This window comes from Curcuma longa, chromosome 4 (genome assembly GCF_044706935.1).
Source record: "Curcuma longa cultivar G26 ecotype Majalengka, Jawa Barat chromosome 4, ITB_CL_G26_1.1, whole genome shotgun sequence".
In the NCBI taxonomy this organism is placed as follows: Eukaryota; Viridiplantae; Streptophyta; class Magnoliopsida; order Zingiberales; family Zingiberaceae; genus Curcuma; species Curcuma longa.
In genome coordinates, this window is record NC_133864.1 from 10730120 (window position 1) to 10749655 (window position 19536).

The 19536-nt window shown below is 42.1% G+C and overlaps 3 protein-coding genes and 2 pseudogenes across 5 annotated transcripts; 4 read left to right on the forward strand and 1 right to left on the reverse strand.

The window, feature by feature from the left end:
• Positions 1–265: 265 nt before the first annotated feature.
• LOC141827925 (myb-related protein 308-like) lies at positions 266–1396 on the reverse strand (annotated as a pseudogene).
• On the forward strand, positions 964–8082 carry LOC141827926 (rac-like GTP-binding protein 6). 3 transcript variants are annotated; one of them, XM_074715269.1, is made up of 8 exons: positions 964–980; positions 6024–6117; positions 6276–6363; positions 6443–6552; positions 6702–6765; positions 7685–7749; positions 7832–7897; positions 7987–8082. In XM_074715269.1, the coding sequence occupies exons 1-8, from the start codon at positions 964–966 to the stop codon at positions 8080–8082; spliced, it is 600 nt and encodes a 199-aa protein (XP_074571370.1). The 3 variants fall into 3 exon arrangements, with proteins under 3 accessions (XP_074571370.1, XP_074571368.1, XP_074571369.1); XM_074715267.1 differs by lacking the exon at positions 964–980 and having other exon boundaries at positions 6019–6117; positions 7685–7794; XM_074715268.1 differs by lacking the exon at positions 964–980 and having other exon boundaries at positions 6019–6117.
• On the forward strand, positions 4272–5710 carry LOC141826237 (protein POLLENLESS 3-LIKE 2-like; annotated as a pseudogene).
• Positions 8083–12433: 4351 nt separating the features above from the next.
• On the forward strand, positions 12434–14494 carry LOC141826185 (rac-like GTP-binding protein RHO1). The gene is made up of 7 exons (XM_074713431.1): positions 12434–12532; positions 12732–12816; positions 12882–12991; positions 13170–13233; positions 14097–14161; positions 14244–14309; positions 14399–14494. Exons 1-7 carry the CDS (start codon positions 12434–12436, stop codon positions 14492–14494), a joined length of 585 nt encoding a protein of 194 aa, XP_074569532.1.
• A 1899-nt stretch (positions 14495–16393) lies between these two features.
• On the forward strand, positions 16394–19027 carry LOC141826025 (rac-like GTP-binding protein RHO1). Its single transcript, XM_074713281.1, has 7 exons — positions 16394–16823; positions 17528–17615; positions 17708–17817; positions 17902–17965; positions 18191–18255; positions 18356–18421; positions 18507–19027. The coding sequence occupies exons 1-7, from the start codon at positions 16725–16727 to the stop codon at positions 18600–18602; spliced, it is 588 nt and encodes a 195-aa protein (XP_074569382.1). The 5' UTR covers positions 16394–16724; the 3' UTR covers positions 18603–19027.
• The last annotated feature ends 509 nt before the right edge of the window (positions 19028–19536 follow it).

A 19536-nucleotide genomic window follows, 5' to 3' on the forward strand; every position in this document is an offset into this window, starting at 1 on the left:
TTTATTTTTTATTTTGCGTTGTAGCATTTATAAAGCTGTTGTAATTATTTATAGCTCTATATTATTTTAAGGGGCTGATGAGATGTTTTTTTTTAAATAATAAATTTCAAAAAGAATCAGACTATTCAACTTGTTAAACTAAGGATTCATTTGTCTAGCGAAAAATATTTACTATGCAATAATAAATGATCCAAGAAACTAGTAAACCAGAGGTCAACATGATCTAGGAAAATCAAGAACAAAAACTTAATAAAATATGCAAGAATTCATCACCAATAACTGAATTAATTTAATAAAAACTCGTAAATTCACAAGATACAACTCCTCTAGATTGAAAGTGAGCCTCTAGTGGAGGTTTGTCCATCTTCTCTATGACTAAATACATAATTTTTAGTTAAAGCTTACAGTTGATCAGCAGCTGAAGCAGAAGCCTTCAACTCTTCTTTGTTCTTGGTCTTCTTCCTCTTCCTTTGTGGGCATTGGATCACCTTCGAGCTGCCGGGGGATTGGGAAGGGAGGCGCAATGCAGAGCTCAAGGTTAAGGTCCGGCAACTTGGGCTTCCGCTGCCGCCGCCATGCTGGGGACTCATATTCCTCGCCGCTGCTGCTGCTAGTGGTGGCGGCGGCGGCGGTCTTGTCTTCCTTCCTCGCTTCCGTTTGATTCGACATGAATCCGAGCGTGAAAGGAGGCTTCTTTTCGGTCGAATTAATGGAAGCGTCGGGGTCGGCGATCGGCCGGTGAGTCACCGGATCGACTCCCCTGCTCAGTAGCTTCCTCCTGATGTGAGTGTTCCAGTAGTTCTTGATCTCGTTATCGGTTCTCCCCGGCAGCCGCGCGGCGATCAGCGACCATCTGCGATCGAAATCGGATATTGGGGATTATTTTCCCCTGAAAAGATGGAATTTTTTTTTAGGGCATCGCGTCGTGATTACTTGTTGCCGAGGAGAGCGTGGAGGTGGATAATGAGCTCGTCCTCGTCGTCGGTGAAGTTGCCGCGCTTGAGGTCGGGGCGGAGGTAGTTGATCCACCGGAGGCGGCAGCTCTTGCCGCAGCGGAGGAGGCCGGCGGCCTTGGGCAGCGACCGCCAGCAGCCCTCGCCGTGCGCGCGGATGTAGGCGACTAGCCGGTCGTCCTCCTCCTTCGTCCACGCCCCCTTGTTCGTGTGCGCCTTCTCGCAGCACGGCGACCTCCCCATCGACTGATTGGTCACTCGCCGCCGATCGATCCCGCCGCTGCTATGCGGCCGATCGCCCTCGATCTGCTTATAAAGAGAGAGGGGGCGGTCGAGTTGATGAGGAAAAGGAGGCCGAGAGGAAGGTAGGCGTCGCCTTCGAGAGCCACCATGGCGTCACCGTCTCGTTCCAAAAGGCACAGCGTCTCATCATTGGTCGCCATGACCGACCTCGAGGTTGGTGGGTGCGAACCGCCAATCGAACCCGGCCCGGTTTAGGATCAAAGATGCATCGGACCAACTCGGACCGGTCTTTAGAGGGTCACTAACAACGTTTTGACCTACGATGACTCGTCCCTTACTTACTATTTGACTCGATCATTAGAGGGTTGTGACCTAGATCACCGAATTTAATCCTATGAACCGAACTTAAATTCGATAAAGACCCTTCGTAGGTTGTCTAGTCTCAATCGTTGATTTTTTATATTTAATACAAAATAATCATCAATGCTCAGAGAATAAAAATTTAAGAGGTTTATTGATTGAAGAAACACTTAGCACCTCCCATCTATATCTTTTTTAGATTGGTTGTGTGTGAGTTTAATCGAACCTTTGCTTTCGTAACCCACAAGAACAAGCTAATTCGCGATGAGGGTTGGGCATGGGAGAAGAGAGGAAGGTGAGAGGGGCCATCACAATATGAATTCTTCATGTGGAGCATAGGATCATGTATATTATATGGCTCATATCGGTCTAGTTTGGTTTGGTGTACCCGAGCAATGATTGAGACTTGAACCCACCAAGGGGTCCCTTTGTATGCCCACCATTCATCTCATTTATCTATACTATTGAAATAAATCCAAAGGGGAATTTGTCTCCTCGATGATCCATTAGGGTAGGGCGAACACTCTCTCAACATGCTTCCAAGGTGAGTTCGAAAGTTGTTTGTCCAATTTAACAAAGGTGGAATCTTCTTAGAAGAAAATAAGCAACAAAGTTGCAATTTACTCGTTATGCATGTGCAACACTACAACCAACTAATGTGATTTAGGTACACTGTTGAGATTGTGTTCGTAAGGTAAATGCATTTTTTTTATCTTCCCGCGGCTTCATTTTGATCTTTTAGGGTTTGTAGGATCTAAAAATCATTGTAAGACCTAGTCTTTCTTGTTGCCAAGAGAAACAAACATAAAAGGATAAGGATATGTTCCTATTCTCTTGCCGGGCCTTGTATGTGCACGGTGTGTGATATTGGCACATGGCACTCTTATCTAACACCTTTTAACCTAGTTGAAGGAATAATCTTAAGGTGGGCAACATGGAAGAATTCCTTTACTTTTAGTGAGTACTAATGTTTTAAAGTAACTAAACAATTGATGGGTGGCTAACTTTAGGGGATATTTTGGTTCGTGTCGCTTTTGATTAGGTAGAGTTGTCGAAGATGCCAACCGCTAATTCCTCGATGATATATGAATCTAGAAGATGGAGGTGGTGGATAAAGCTATGAATTGAATGGTGTGGTCATGGTTGTGGTTGTAGTGCTATGTGCTTTGGTTCACCTTCCACTTGTCTTTTTTTTTTCCTTTTCCTCGTATTCTTTTTCACGTGTATATGTTATGTTTGGTGCAAGTATCAAGTGGGATTTGTGGAAGGGAAAGGAGGTAGGTTTGTTTGGTCATAAGTGTTTGTTCCGGTTAAACATCGCGGATGGTCAAGCCATCAGTCAGCGAACTGTCCAACGCGGATGATCCTTGGACTAGGCGTGAAGGAGAGGTTGAGCTGAAGGATCGAACCCGAACCGAACCTGAAACACACTTGAAGAAAAGAGGTTAGATTGGTGCCGGAGAGTCCCAACAAGCCACTCCGACGCTCAAGTTAGGGTTCTGGTGAGGATAAGGAGAACGAGAAGCAAGTAGCAGTAAGAGTAGTAAGAGTTTCAGAAATCGGACCTCCTCTCGATAGTGAACTAATCTTTTTATAACCTATATTAGGGTTTTGTTTGCAGGGTAGGATGACGTCCGCCTCTTTGCATGCGGCCGCCTGCTATAGAAAGCAACTCCTCTCTGTCCCCTTCCCTTTTGGTCGCATATGCAGGGAAAAAGCATTGGAGGAGATCAGGTCTGACACCGATATCTTCCTTTTGGCGTTATGTGCAAGGCTAGGAGGCTAGCGGGAGGTCACGTCTAACAACTTGATGCACCCTCTGTACGGTGACGCAGAAGGAGATCAGAGGGAACCAAACCTATGTTATTTACAGACAAGTCCTTCTTTAAGCGGCGACGCACAGGGCTAGTGTGTTAGGGGCTCATAGCTAAGACTAGGGGTGAGTCTAGGTGAGGTGGAGTGAGTAGTCGAGACGAGGTTGGTCGAGACGGAGTTGGCCGAGACTAGGGGCAGTCGTCGCCTGAGACGAGAGGTAGCTGAGACGGAGTCGGCCAAGACGAGGCTGGGTGAAACTAGGAGCAGTCGCCGACCGAGACGAGAGGTGGCCGAGACAGAGTCGACCAAGACGAAGTTGGTCGAGACTAAGGGCAGTCGTCAGCCGAGACGAGAGGTGGCCGAAACAGAGTCGACCGAGACTAAGGTAGTTGCTAACCGAGACGAGATCAAGGTCATGTTGATCTGTGTTGACACTTCAACTTAGACCTTGACTATCAGAAGACTCCTGACCCTGACCCACAGGAGAGGGTGTTTATGCTGACCATCCATATCAGTGTTTATGTTTATCTCTATTTCGTTAGGGATACGAACGGAATACTCATATAAGAGACTGAGTTGAACGGTCTTAATTTTATGGTGCAATTTGTTCAATTGAATCAATATAGATTATAATCCAATTTGAGCTTTAAATTCGAAAGCTAAGCCTAGAGACATATCGATATGATTGTAATAAAACCTTATACACATGTCGAACCCAATCCTCCTAGTCTTTTATTCTAGAGAAAATTCATGGGCATTCACACAATAAATTTTACAAAGCTTGATATTATTGAATATCTAAGGGTGCATTTTGATAAATTTCCCAAATGATGGGTGCCTTTGAAAATAAGTAACGGGAAAAGGACATTTAAGCAAATTACCCTCCTCTGTTATTCGTTTATGCGTGTCAATTCTCAACGGCCAACGGTCGTTTCTCCTATGCTTCGCGACTCTGCGTCTTCTTCCTCCTCCTTCCTCGAGATCTTCTTCTTCGTCTTCGATTTCCTTCGGCCGCAGCACATGGCGCTGCATACGAATTCGAATGAGGAAGAGTTGATGATGCACGAGGCCTGGAATGCCAACGCCCCCACATGCGACCGGCTGGCGTCCCAGTACGCACCTTGCTCCCCATCAAGCCCATTCCGGAACCAAGCGCTCGCTCCGATCCCTTCCATGTCGCCCACAAGGTCCCCGTCGGCGACACGCCCTACGTCTGCGCGAAACGGGTCCAGGTGATCCATTGCTCCTCCTCCCTTCTCGATCGATCGGATGGCAAGGTTCCCTTTTTTTATTGCTCTTTTTTTTGACAACATCCAGTTGGACTTGTAGAAGGTCCGATTTTGATCCTAGGTCCGTGTTGAATTGCTCGATTTTGCGAATGTGGATTGATTTGGGGTTGTTTAGGCAGAGGTGCGGGAGATTGGACGATCAAATCGCGCTCCTGAAGCACAAGCTGCAACTGATCCAGAAGGGGCTCGCCTTCAACGGGACGCGTACCAAGACGGCGCGATCGCAGGGAAGGAAGTTCCAGGTGACTCTGGAACAGGAATCCACCAGATTCCCGGTGAGAGCTCGCTGCCGCCATCGTTGGTCCGCCATGCACGGAAGAAGTTGCTTGGAAGGCACTTAAGTGTTTGATGTATTGCCTGTGTGGCAGGGGAACTTGGGATGGACGCTGATGCAGAAGGAGAACTACGCGGAGGCGGAGGAGGCCTACCTGCTAGCCCTCCAGATCGGCGCCGACAGCAATAAGCGTACCAAGACGAAGCAGGGGCGGATCGCGGAGGCCAAGGACACGCTGAAGCTCGTGCGGCCGGTGAAGGCATCTGCGGACGGCCTGCGCGGCGTGGTTCGCACCTCAAGGCCTTCGAGAGAGCGCAGGAGATGCGGAAGCTCCGACCAGAGCTGGCTCTTTGAGGCCTTCGTCGGTTCCGCCTCGCTATGGCAGCCCCAGCCCTGCGTCGACTACCAGACGTCAATGCCACCTCTAGCTCCATCCCCAGAGGCGGTAAAACTCTTAGGAGAACGCCAATACCCTGAACAAAGCAGCGCTCAACATCGACGCGCCGCCGTTCTTCTCGTCGAAGCTGGTCAAGGAATTGAATCACGATCCTCTGGCGAACTTGAAGAGGACGAGGTCGTGGAACGAGGCCGACATGGCGACGGTGGCGATGGTAGAGGAGGAGAATGCTGCGGCGGCGGCGGACAGGTGGCCGGAGTTGGATGACGCGATCGTGGCGGCTCTTCTGGGCCCTGTTCTCGAAGACGAACAGAGGAGGCGGCAATGGCGGGCAATGGATCGAAAACGGAACAGAGGAGATAAATTAAATATAATTTAAAAAATAATAATAACGAAGACAGACTTTCAAAATATATAGGGTAAAATGAAATTTTCTCAGATAGAAAAGAAACGTGCGCAGAATGTATTGAATTAAGTTTTCTTATGCAACCGCTTCTACCGCATCGCTTTCTCTGCTTCGCCACTGCTTCTTCCTCCTCCGAAGTCTACGCTGCGCCCTCACTTTTCTCTCCCTCCCTTTATATAGTCCTCTTCCTTGCCCGCCGAAAAGACATTGCATCGCCGATTTCTTCTTCCTCCTTTCAGGTGCTTCGCGCTTGTTCTTTTTGGGTTTGGAACGAGAAGGAGATGAGTGCCTCGAGGTTCATCAAGTGCGTCACGGTGGGGGACGGTGCCGTCGGCAAGACCTGCATGCTCATATCCTACACCAGCAACACATTCCCCACGGTTAGTATACGACTAATCTCCCTTTTCGCCCAATCTTTGGTGGTGCATGTTTTATGTTTGTATGATTTCCTCACCTGGTTCTGGAATGAGGAAAGATCAAGAATCTGTAAACTTTTTTGTAATATCCTTCTCGTTAACTTCTTGTTTTGGATTCACAGGATTACGTTCCAACAGTCTTCGACAATTTCAGCGCGAATGTGATTGTTGATGGGAACACTGTTAACTTGGGTCTCTGGGATACTGCAGGTAACTCTTTCTTCCTACCTGCTGCTCCATTATTGTCTCCAAGCGATCTGTTCTAATGTGTGATGGTGTGACGAACCAGGTCAAGAGGATTACAACAGACTCAGGCCATTGAGCTACCGCGGTGCAGACGTCTTTCTACTAGCCTTCTCTTTGATAAGTAAAGCTAGCTACGAGAATGTGGCCAAGAAGGTAATGCTAGAGCAAGAAGTTCTCTTTATTAAACCACTTTCACTTTGTCTTTTTTGGATTGCAATTGCCATTTTTCAATGTAAAAAGTTTTGTTTTTCCACCTATTAATGCCTTATTTTGTTCTGGATTGCAACATTTCAATGTTTTAGTGGATTCCTGAATTGAAGCACTACGCGCCCGGTGTGCCAGTTATTCTCGTCGGGACAAAGCTCGGTACTCATAACTCTTTCCTCACTTTTTGTTTGAATAATGTGGTTGTATTTGGATAGATTCAAACTCCAAGCAACCTTTTCTGAATGCTATTTAGAAATCTTGTTAGGAGCCAATGCAACTTTATGCACATTGAAATATAGGGGTGAGTAAAAGTTCGATTAAATCGAACAAACCAATCGAATTTAAAAATTCAGTTTGGTTATTTTGAAATTTCAATTCTTTTCCTAAAAAAATCAATTAATTCAGTTCCGTTTCAGTTTTAAATTTAATATTCGGTTAAATCAAATAAATTGAATTAATCAAAATAAAAAAATAATCGATAAATTCTTAAATAAGTGAACTTATAAACCTCTAACTAATTGATAAATCTCCTATAATATTTAAAAAATTCAGTTATTTCGATTAATTCGATTTTCAACTGAATTAATTGATATTTTATTAGTTCGGTTTGTGTGATTTTTATTTGATAATTTGGTCGGTTCTATTAGTTTGAAAAAATTATGTTCGATTTCGAATAATTTGGTTCAGTTTGATTCAGTTCGATTTTAATCGAATACGCATTCCTATTGAAATGAGTAGTAAAGGCATAATAAAATAACATTTAATATGTCTTATGCAACTATTTCTGAAATATTTGTACACATGATTATTATAAATATCATCCACTTCAAGTGTCGGTGTTCGAGTGATCTTGAGGTTGTCATAAGCATTGTTGAAGGGCATTTGAATGTTACGTTGTTGTAAACTTGAAGTTTTTCTTCTCTCATTGTTGTTTGGTTCTTGGCCAATGACCATGCTTATTAAAACTTTGTTCGATTCTAGAACTGCAACTTGAGAAGTGTTTCTCTCGATCATCTAGACCACGTAGAAGCTTTTGCTTTTAAATGCAGCAAGTGACTGTGTGTAGCTTTGTTGGCAGATCTCCGTGACGATAAGCAGTTTTTCATTGATCACCCAGGTTCTCAACCGATAAGTACTGCTCAGGTACCAGTTGCAACCCATTTTGAGCTTGAACTGTTTATTGACACTGTCTAGTTTATTGACGATAACTCTCACATGATTCAAGGGGGAAGAACTGAAAAGAACTATCGAAGCCCCTGCCTATATCGAGTGCAGTGCGAAGACCCAACTAGTATGTCATGTCTCCAATGCTACAAATTTTGATATCATAACATCTTTACTTATAAGTTTCCACTTTATCGAAAATATGTTAATATGCAGAATATTAAGTCTGTTTTCGATATGGCAATCAAGGTGGTTCTTCAACCTCCCAATAAGAAGAAAACTAAGGGGAAGGGGCTGTGTTCCATTCTATGAATACGAAAATGAGCACGACCGTCATTCCTTGTAGCATCTAATTTGGTTTAGGAAATAGAGGTATATTCAACTAACAGCTGCAACAATTCTTGGAAGCAAAGAAGTCACCTGGTAGCTAACTCGACATGCAAGGGTGTGGGGTGGATGAAGAGGTAGCACCCAACGATGGTGCCCATCATGAAGCCCGCCCCCGAAACCGAAGAAGCCCCGCGCAGAGCTCCTCCTCCAGAAGAAACAACTCCATCAAAGCACCGTAGGGATTGCTTTCGCTCTCCTCGCACACAAAGCAAGAATCATACCAGTAGACCAAATACTGATCACCTGGTTACTAAATCTAAAACACATACATTGATGAAAGTACTGTTTTGATTGTAGCTTTCTTTTCTTCAGTTAACTACATAGGGAATAAAGCTTGTGTTATGAAAAATGCATTTCCACGATGTCTTCTAAGTTGTAGAATGCTCCGTCAATAAAATTTTTTACGATCATTGTGAAGTTCAGAGTTGATTTTTGTTCGACATACTAGTACAATCATCGATGAAAAACTATAGATGGGCAACATTCAAATGATGTTTTCTTGGAGGAAAGGGCATTGATACCATTTGCAAAATCAATGTTTGGTCGAAATACTTCAAATGATACAAAAACACTTATCAGATAGGTGAATTACCTTGAAATTCATTATTAAACTCCATTCTAGAGCCAAAATGTTTTTCTCGGTTATTTAGATATTGAAATATCACTATCAATTTTGTGCACAACTTTGAAGAAAAAATGCGTCCAACACATACAGAATAACTTTCAACGGCTAGTCAAAATTAATTTTTGAACATTTCTAATTTAATCGATTAAGATGACATAAATAGTCATTGCAAGCCAATAGTTAAAAGTCGATTAAACTTATCTTATAGTCGATTCAAAGAGTTTACAATCAACTAAATACTTAAATCGGTTCAATTTGCTCCAAAGTCTTCACTCATCTTGTTTTCTCTTAAATCTATGAGTTAATATTCAGACACGGTAGGATTGTAACAATTAAATCTACACAAGGCTCTAGAATTGGGCTTGACCATCAATTATGTTATGGGTGGGTAGGAGTGTAGACCGATAGAACAGGGGGCGGCTCGACCTTCGACCCGAGTCCCTTGTTGACCCAAATCTATCGACTCTAAGATTGGACCGAGTCAACCCTCGACTCGTGATCCTTTCCCCCGGGACCCGAGCTGGGCCCTTGAGTGAGTCGCCCATCGAGTCAAATCCACGCTCGATCTGAATCGATCGAATCAAGTCAGAGACAGAGTTCGAGTTCTCCGAGATAAGGTCTCCTAAGCCCGAGCTGAATCTTTACTCGGACCCTCTTATGTAGCCGAATCCTTTTATTTGGATGATTCCCCACGAAGCCGACTCCTTCGATACCCCATGCACAACTCCAAGCCGAATCCTCTAGTCTGCTCGGCTACCTCACCCTCAGCCAGATTCAGTTAAGGTCAATGCAAAATGGTCATCACAGTGCTCGACTATGCTGATTCTCATCATTTCTTCTGACAAGTCCCCTACTCTGTAATTATGATCGCCGCCCTGACACCCACGTGCGACGTGACCCTACAAACTTATGTCAGCGATCAGACTTGTAATCTGATCATTCCATATCTTTTCTGACAAGGTAATAACTAACGATGGGACATGTTTCTTAATTAGGACATGACATCACACCCCTTCCCTGTATATATGCGGCCACTCCCCTCTGCCCTCAGGTATGCTCACACGCGATCACACAATTCACTCTTTCATTCTCCTCTCTTCTGTTCTTTCTCTTTCTTCCTCCTCACTCGCTGACTTAAGCGTCGGAATGGTCGTGCCAGGGCACCCCTGGCCTTCCCTCTCACGTTCATTTTGATTGCATGGCTCAGTGATTCCTCACCCTTCAATCCGATTCTTTTATACTCAGCGATTCCGCACCCTTCAATCCGATTCTTTTTTGGACTCAACGATTCCGCACCATTCTATCCAAAATTTTTCTGGTGAGGCGATCTGGTTATGGGTGGTTAGGAGTGTAGACTGACAAAATAGGGGGGCGGATTGACCTTCGGTCCGAGTCCCTTGTCGACCCAAATCTACCGACTCTAAGGCTAGACCGAGTCAGCCCTCGACTTGTGATCCTTTCCCCCGAGACCCGAGCTAGGCCCTTGAGTGAGTCGCCCATCGAGTCGAATCCACGCCTGATCTGAATCGACCGAATCAAGTAAGAGACAAAGTCCGAGTTCTCCGAGATAAGGTCTCCTAAGCCTGAGCCGAATCGTTACTCGGACCCTCTTATGTAGCCGAATCCTCTTATTTGGATGATTCCTGACAAAGCCGACTCCTCGATACCCCATGCATAGCTCCAAGCCGAATCCTCCAGTCGGCTCGGCTACCTCACCCTCAGCCAGATTCGGTTAAGGTCAATGCAAAATGGTCATCATAGTGTCCGACTACGCTGATTCCCATCATTTCTTCTGACAAGTCCCCTACTCTATAATTATGATCGGCGCCTTAACACTCATGTGCGACATGACCCTACAAACTTATGTCAGCGATGTGACTTGTAATCTGATCATTCCATATCTTTTCTGACAAGGTAATAACTAACGATGGGACATGTTTCTTAATTAGGACATGACATCACACCCCTTCCCTATATATATGTGACCACTCCCCTATGCCCTCAGGTACGCTCACACGCGATCACACAATTCACTCTTTCATTCTCCTCTCTTCTGTTCTTTCTCCTTCTTCCTCCTCACTCACTGACTTAAGCATGGAGTGGTCGCGCCAGAGCACCCCTGACCTTCCCTCTCACGTTCATTTTGATTGCAGGACTTAGCGATTCCGCACCCTTCAATCCGGTTCTTTTTTAGACTCAACGATTCCGCACCCTTCAATCCGGTTCTTTTCTGGACTCAGCGATTCCGCACCCTTCAATCCGGTTTTTTTTTTTGGTGAGGCGATCTAGTTATGGGTGGTTAGGAGTGTAGACCGACAAAACAGGGGGGGCGGCTTGACCTTCGGTCCGAGTCCCTTGTCGACCCAAATCTACCGACTCTAAGGCTGGATCGAGTCAGCCCTCGACTTGTAATCCTTTCCCTCGGGACTCGAGCTAGGCCCTTGAGTGAGTCGCCCATTGAGTCGAATCCACGCCCGATTCGAATCGACCGAATCAAGTCAGAGATAAAGTCCGAGTTCTTTGAGATAAGGTCTCCTAAGCCCGAGCCGAATCCTTACTCGGACCCTCTTATGTAGTCGAATCCTCTTATTTGGATGATTCCCCACGAAGCCGACTCGTCGATACCCCATGCACAGCTTCGAGCCGAATCCTCCCCAGTTGACTCGGCTACCTCACTCTCAGCCGGATTCGATTAAGGTCCATGCAAAATGGTCATCACAATGCCCGACTACGTTGATTCCGATCATTTCTTCTGACAAGTCCCCAACTCTGTAATTATGATCGCCACCCTGACACCTATGTGCGACGTGACCCTATAAACTTATGTCAGCGATGTGACTTGTAATCTGATCATTCCATATCTTTTCTGACAAGGTAATAACTAATGATGAGACATGTTCCTTAATTAGGACATGACATCACACCCCTTCCCTGTATATATGAGACCACTCCCCTCTGCCCTCAGGTACGCTCACACGTGATCACACAATTCACTCTTTCATTCTCCTCTCTTCTGTTCTTTCTCTTTCTTCCTTCTCACTCGCTGACTTAAGCGTCGGAGTGGTCGCGCTAGGGCACTCCTGGCCTTCCCTCTCACATTCATTTTGATTGCAAGACTCAGCGATTTCACACCCTTCAATCTGATTTTTTTCTGGTGAGGCGATCTGGTTGGTGACACATCCCTGGACGGTTCTCAATCGGAACAAATTACAATCTCAAACTTGTTGCTCTAACCATTTGTATAAAATTTCTTGCACTAACAACCTTTCAAAACCACTTAGGAGTAGGGTTCAATATTCGATAAAAATCGAATTGAACGAAATCAAATTAATCGAAATCGAATACATTAATTTTTTTTGAAATAATTCAATCGATCAAATTTTCAAATAAAAATTGAATAAATCGAATCAATAAAATATTGATTAATTCGATCTATAATTGAAATAATCAAAATTTTCTAAGTATTAAAGAGATCCGACCGCTTCTACCGCTCGATTTGTCTTCTCCGCCACTGCTTCTTTTCTTCCTCCTCCAAAATCTACTCTTCTCTCCCTCTCTCCCTCTATGTATTCCTCATTGCGGACCTCTTCTTCTTAGTCTTCTTCTGCTTGGTGGCTTCTCTCTGCTGACGAACTTGCGCCTGAACAAATGAGTGCCTCGAGGTTCATCAAGTGCGTCACGGTGGGCGACGGCGCCGTCGGCAAGACCTGCATGCTCATATCCTACACCAGCAACACATTCCCCACGGTTCGTCTGCAATTCATCGACGTTTCCCCCAGTCTTGGTACATTTAGCTGTTCGGATGATTTGACATGGGACGACGAGGAAAGATTAAGACCTTCTCTTTCCACTACAGATGTGAGGGGATGAACAATGATTATGCCCAATAACTCTTCTTCTACATTCCTAACCTTTTCGCTAATTTCTAGTAGTTTTGAATGCACAGGATTTTGTTCCAACCGTCTTCGATACTTTCAGTGCCAATGTGATTGTTAGAAACACAGTTAACTTGGGTCTCCGGGACACTGCAGGTAACCCGTTTGATAAATGACCATGGTCTATTTCTCTGTTCTAATGTGATGGTGTGAGGGACCAGGTCAGGAGGATTACAATAGGCTGAGACCTTTGAGTTACCGAGGTGCCGACGTTTTCCTGCTAGCCTTCTCCTTAATAAGTAAAGCTAGCTATGAAAATGTGGCCAAGAAGGTAATGTTTCAGTAAGAACTCCTTTCGCTTCACTTGCTAATGTATCACTTTCTCTTTTTCGGATTGCAATTGTCATTCTTCAGTCTCGAAAAGTTATGCTTGTTAAAGTTTTATTCTTTTGCTTTACTTGCTGATGCCTCATTTTCGTTCTCTGGATTGCAACATTTCAATGATTCAGTGGATTCCTGAACTGAAGCGCTACGCACCTGGTGTGCCAGTTATTCTCGTCGGGACAAAGCTCGGTACTCGTAACTCTTTCCTTGTCTTTTGTTTAAATTATATGTATCTATTTATATATATTCGTAGCCTTTTCTGAATGTTATTTAGAAATCTTGTTTGGGGGCATTTTTTCGATAGGTAGGGATTGATATTGTCTCAGCCAATGAAACATTATGTACACTATAATCTAGAATAAGTTTAATGGATGCTACTGGGTACTATCCCAAGTTCTTTTCTACAAAGAAGTCAACTTAAATTCTTGAGTTGAAAAGTTATAATAGAATAGCATTTGATGTGTTGCTCGGAGTCATGTATCAGTATTTGACATATATGTAAATCTAAGTTTCGATAGGTAGGGATTGATATTGTCTCAGCCAATGAAACATTATGTACACTATAGATTGTGTCTAGAATAAGTTTAATGGATGCTACTGGGCACTATCCCAAGTTCTTTTCTACAAAGAAGTCAACTTAAATTCTTGAGTTGAAAAGTTATAATAGAATAGCATTTGATGCGTTGCTCGGAGTCATGTATCAGTATTTGACATATATGTAAATCTAAGTTTCTTCTCCACGTTTGAGTGTTGGTGTTTGAGTGATGTCACATAGGTATGGAGGAGCTAAAAGAAGAGTGAGTCCAAGCATTGGAGAACATTTGAATATTGTAAACTTGAGGTGTTTCTCTGTGGATCATAGTTCTTCTTTATCATTTTGGTTCTTGACCAATGAAGTTGTTTGTTAAATTTTGTTCAATTCTAGAACTGTAATTTTCCATTATTGAGTTTGTGCAAGAGAACTAGTTCTGTCAATCATCTTCATCACTAGATCCATGTAGAAGCTTTTGGTTTTAAATGCAACAAGTGACTGTGTGTAGTTTTGTTGGCAGATCTTCGTGACGATAAGCAGTTTTTCATCGATCACCCAGGTTCTCAACCAATAAGTACTGCTCAGGTACCCGTTGCAACCCATTTTGAGCTCGAACTGTTTATTGACACTGTCTAGTTTATTGACGATAACTCTCGCATGATTCAAGGGGGAAGAGCTGAAAAGAACTATTGAAGCCCCTGCCTATATCGAGTGCAGTGCGAAGACCCAACAAGTATGTCGGGTCTCCAATGCTACAAATTTTCATATCATAACATCTTTACTTATAAGTTTCCACTTTATCGAAAATATGATGATATGCAGAATATTAAGTCTGTTTTCGATATGGCAATCAAGGTGGTTCTTCAACCTCCCAAACAGAAGAAAAATAAAGGGAAGGGCTTGTGCTCGATTCTGTGAATGCTTTTGTTCCAGAAAATGAACATTCCTAATTGTAGTGTCTAGTTTGACATGGAAAATAAATTTATATTCGACTAACAGCTGCAGCAACGCCTAGAAGAGTTGGGTGATTGATTTTCTTTCACGATCATGAAGCATATCGGAACTTAAAGAACAGATAAAGCAAAAGGTCACCCAATAGTTGCCTCAACAACTTAGGGAGCATATGAAGAAGCAGCAGTACTTGATGTCCGAAGAAGCCAGCCCCGCGTGGAGCTAGTTAATGATATCTTCCTTCCCTCGTTGGCGGAGGCAGTGAGGCGTGTGGATTGAAATAACGGTGATTACAACGGCGACGGCTAAATTGAACCTACTTTACTGCTTTGTGATCATGGTGTATATATTTTTTCAATCTCTACTTAGTGCTTTGTTATAGTTTTATTGGCTATTATATGAATGACATTGTCTCAAACACATTCTTTGATGATTCTAACTATTTTAGTCAATTATCTAGGAGTGATTAAAAGTTTGGTTAAATTAAATAAATCGATCGAACCGATTAAATTTTAAAAATTCTATTAAGTTATTTTAAAATGTTAATTTTTTAAAAAAAATTAATTAATTCAGTTCAATTTTGATTTTAAAATTTCTTTGATTAAATTGAATTAATCAAAATTAAAAAAATAATTTATAAATTTCGTAAGTAAATTTATAAATATTTAAATAATTAATAAATTTTTTATAATACTTAAAAAATTTAATTACTTCGGTTAATTCGGTCGAAAATATAATTATTTGATATTTTATCGGTTCGTTGTTCGATTTTTATTTAAAAATTCAATCGATTCGGTTAGTTCAAAAAAATTCAGTTTGATTCAGTTTTAGTTAATTCGATTTGATTCAATTCGATTTTAAGTGAATATTCACCCCTACAATTATCTATTGATCACTCTTTGATATTTGATGATTTCCTCGTCTCTTTGTCAAGTGGAGTATTTAATAGACTTTGTTACATTAGTAGATATGATGTCAAACCTCCTACTAAACCTTTAAGTAGAATCTCTTAATCATCACCCAAGTCCCTTGATCATTTACGAATTCTCCTCGCACTATAATTAGTCTTATTGATACGGGTTCGAATTGCGGAGTTGACAGTTGTTCCCTTTTGGGGTTTACTACGTACTTGATTTGTTTATATCTCGATGTTGAGCAAATGATATTGGACTGTTTGAGATGAACGAAATTACTTTTTGCTTTCTTAGATGGATGACTCTAATCAATTGAATGAGCTCGAAGACCACTCTATTGCTTGTCGACTCCCTTGTAGAAGTATAATAGGACTCCATATAAACACATTGTTTAATTTGTACCTTGTGTATGTGTGAGCTCTCTCAAGACTAAAGAGAATTAGAGCTTAAAAACCTCATTGATATTGAATTTTGGAGGCCAAAAAGAAGGAAACAAATTACTCCAAGAAGATTTTCTTTCAACTACAAGTCTCTCATTTAAATTGTAGAAAATTAATGCCATTTAAATTGTAGAAACTCCATCCCACCGACCACCAAGTAAAAAAATTTAGTCATCTTGAAATTTGCAATGAAAACATTTTAGATGATTACATAGATGATTACATAATAAACATATTGTGAACCAAGATTTAAAAGTTCAATCAACTAAACTAGTCTTTCAGTCGGCTTATTTAAGTCTAACAAAGAAGATTCTATATTTTAAACATATATAAACTTTATAGTAAAGCCTAGTTTTTCAGTCGATTAAATACTTCAGTTGATTAGGTTCAATTTTAATTAACTATAATAATAATCTGAATTTTTAATTTAAATTTTCTTTAATATAAATATGTGAGGTAAAATGAAAAGAAATTTAGTGGAGCATAAATTCATTCTATGCGGCCGTTTTTACAGCATCGATTTCTCTGCTCCGCCAGTTCTTCTTCCTCCTCCTCTCCGAAGTCTACGCTGAGCCCTCGCTTCTCTCCGTCTCTCCCTCTATATATTCATCTCTCCCAAAAGGCATACTTGTGGCTTCTATCAGGAGTGTCACGCTTGTTGAGGTTGCGTGGGATTGGGCTTCGAGAAGCCTCGGCGACGTGGAATTGGGCTTCGAAGAGATTCTTGCGTCTGCCCCGCTTGTTGAGGTTCGTGGGATTGGGCTTCGCTTTCGAATTTCAGGTGCATTTGCGCTTGCTGTGGCTGCGCGGGATTAGGCTTCGAATAGCTGCAGAAGAAGCGAGATGAGTGCATCGAGGTTCATCAAGTGCGTCACCGTTGGCGACGGCGCCGTCGGCAAGACCTGCATGCTCATATCCTACACCAGCAACACATTCCCCACGGTCAGTCTGCAGCTAATCGATCCTTTTCCCTATTCTTGGTGCATTATGATTTGATCTCTGGGAAGACATGGAATGAGGAAAGATCAATAATCTTTAGGGTTTCCTCCCGTAGTTCATTGTGGTGCCGTTTGATCTTTGTAAAGGCATGGAATTAGGAAAGATCAAGAATCTTTAGGCTTTCCTCAACTGGTTCTTCATGGTTTGATCATGGAATGAGGACAAAAATTGTGCTTTGATCTTTGGAAATGCATGGAATTACGAAAGATCATGAATCTTTAAGCTTTCCTCACCTGGTTCTTTATGGGTTGATTATGGAATGAGGAAAACATTGTGCTTTGATCTTTGGAAAGGCATGGAATTATGAAAGATCACGAATCTTTAAGCTTTCCTCACCTGGTTCTTTATGATTTGATCTCTAGGAAGACATGGAATGAGGAAAGATCAAAAGCATTCCTCTCCTGGTTCTTTACGATTTGTATGCTTAATTAGTTTTGCGATATATTATCTTCTCTTTCTTGCATGTTTGTTCACTTTCTTCTTGTATGCATACACCAATGTTTTCTTGGCTTTCTAATGTCTTATGAAATTGTTGTTGTTATTAATTTCTTGGCTTTCTATAGATGAAAGGGGATGAATTATGAATCTGTTGAATAATTCTTCTACATTCATAGCCTTTTCATTAACTTCTTTATTTGGATACACAGGATTATGTTCCGACTGTGTTCGACAATTTCAGTGCAAATGTGATTGTTGATGGAAACACAGTTAACTTGGGCCTCTGGGATACTGCAGGTAACCCTTTCTTCCTGTCTGCTACCCCTTTATTGTTTCCAAGCGACGATCTAATGTGATGGATATTCTAATGTGATGGTGTGAGGAACCAGGTCAAGAGGATTACAATAGACTCAGACCATTGAGTTATCGAGGCGCCGACGTTTTTCTACTAGCCTTCTCTTTAATAAGTAAAGCTAGCTATGAGAATGTGGCCAAGAAGGTAAGATTTCATTAAGTTTTCTCTTTTTTGCTTCACTTGCTGATGCCTCGCTTTGTTCTGGATTGCAACATTTTAATGTTTCAGTGGATTCCTGAACTGAAGCACTACGCGCCTGGTGTGCCAGTTATTCTCGTCGGGACAAAACTCGGTACTCATATTTCTTTCCTTCCTTTTGTTTGAATTATATGGGTGTACTTATAAGATTCAAACTCCAAATAACCTGTTTTTTAAAATGCTGTTGAGACTGCAACATTCCTTGGTGAGTTTGTGCCAAAGAACTGTTTCAGCCAATCAGCTATGTCTGCTTGAGTGATCCACGTAGAAGCTTTTGGTTCTGAATGTCGCAAGTGATTATGTGTAGCTTTGTTGGCAGATCTTCGTGATGACAAACAGTTTTTCATCGATCACCCTAGTTCTCAACCAATAAGTACTGCTCAGGTCCGTGATGGCAACCGAGTTAGAGCATGAACTATTTACTCTATCATTTCATTCAAAATCACTATATAGTGTATTGACGATAACTCTCGCATGCTTGAAGGGAGAAGAGCTGAAAAGAACTATTGAAGCACCTGCCTATATCGAGTGCAGTGCGAGGAGCCAACAAGTATGTTGTATCCTCAAAGCTACAAACTTTTTTCAGATCATAGCATCCTTATAAATTTTCACTTTATTAAAAATATAATATGCAGAATATTAAGGCTGTTTTCGATATGGCTATAAAGGTGGTTCTTCAACCTCCCAGGCAAAAGAAAACTAAGGGGAAGGGCCTGTGTTCCATTCTATGAATACAAAAACGAACACAGCCACCATTCCTCGTAGTCGCTAGCTTGATTTAGGGCAGTAGGTGTATATTAACTGACAGCTGCAGCAACTCATTGAAGCATTGGGTGTGGTTTTCTTTCGCGATCATGAATCATATCACTTATGCGTCTGAATCTTTCCGTTGACGGCCTCAGCAGGTTGATAACTGGCGATCTTCTACCTAATCTTATCACATACTGTTTGTTTACAAGCTTGAGATTGTTTGTTGGCTTCTTGTTTCAAAATCCTTTTTTGTCCAATGCCTCTGTGTGTCTATGTGATGCAAGTTTTGTTTTGGTTGAATCTGCTCCTAATAAATTGTATCGATTTGATTCGTATACTTTTTAGATTTGAGTCAGCTCAAATTTATTAAGCTTAAACATAATTGAACTTTGCTCTTAACTCGGTTTGTGCGTGTGTTGGTCTATGGATTAATGAAAGTTATTTTTGATGTTGAATGTCTTATGGATCGTTTCGGTAGTCTTCCTCTTTATCGTGTTAGGTGCATCTGATCCAGCAGCCCCCTGATGTTCATGTAATTTGCAGCTCGAATGCACCAGATGATGTTAACAACACAAAAGAATAGCACTTCAGAAATCATAAGAAATGCAGGTAAACTTTGTGTGCTGCCCCCCAACAAGCTCAGCTAAATGGTTTGAGATCTGTTCGATGATAAAGATTCGATACTATCAAGTATCAAACTCGTATACGAAAATCAAGCTGTACAGTCAAAAAGTTGAACTGAACTAGTTTAGGGGTTTTCATTACACAATTAAGCAGAAAGTCCTTGCAAGTTAGTAATCTCACAATACTCAAAAAGTCTGGAACAATTGCTAAGTGCCTCATGATCCTATCAGATAACTCTAAGTTCATTGACCGGTTTGATTCTAAAAACCACGGCCCGCGACCTATCCCACG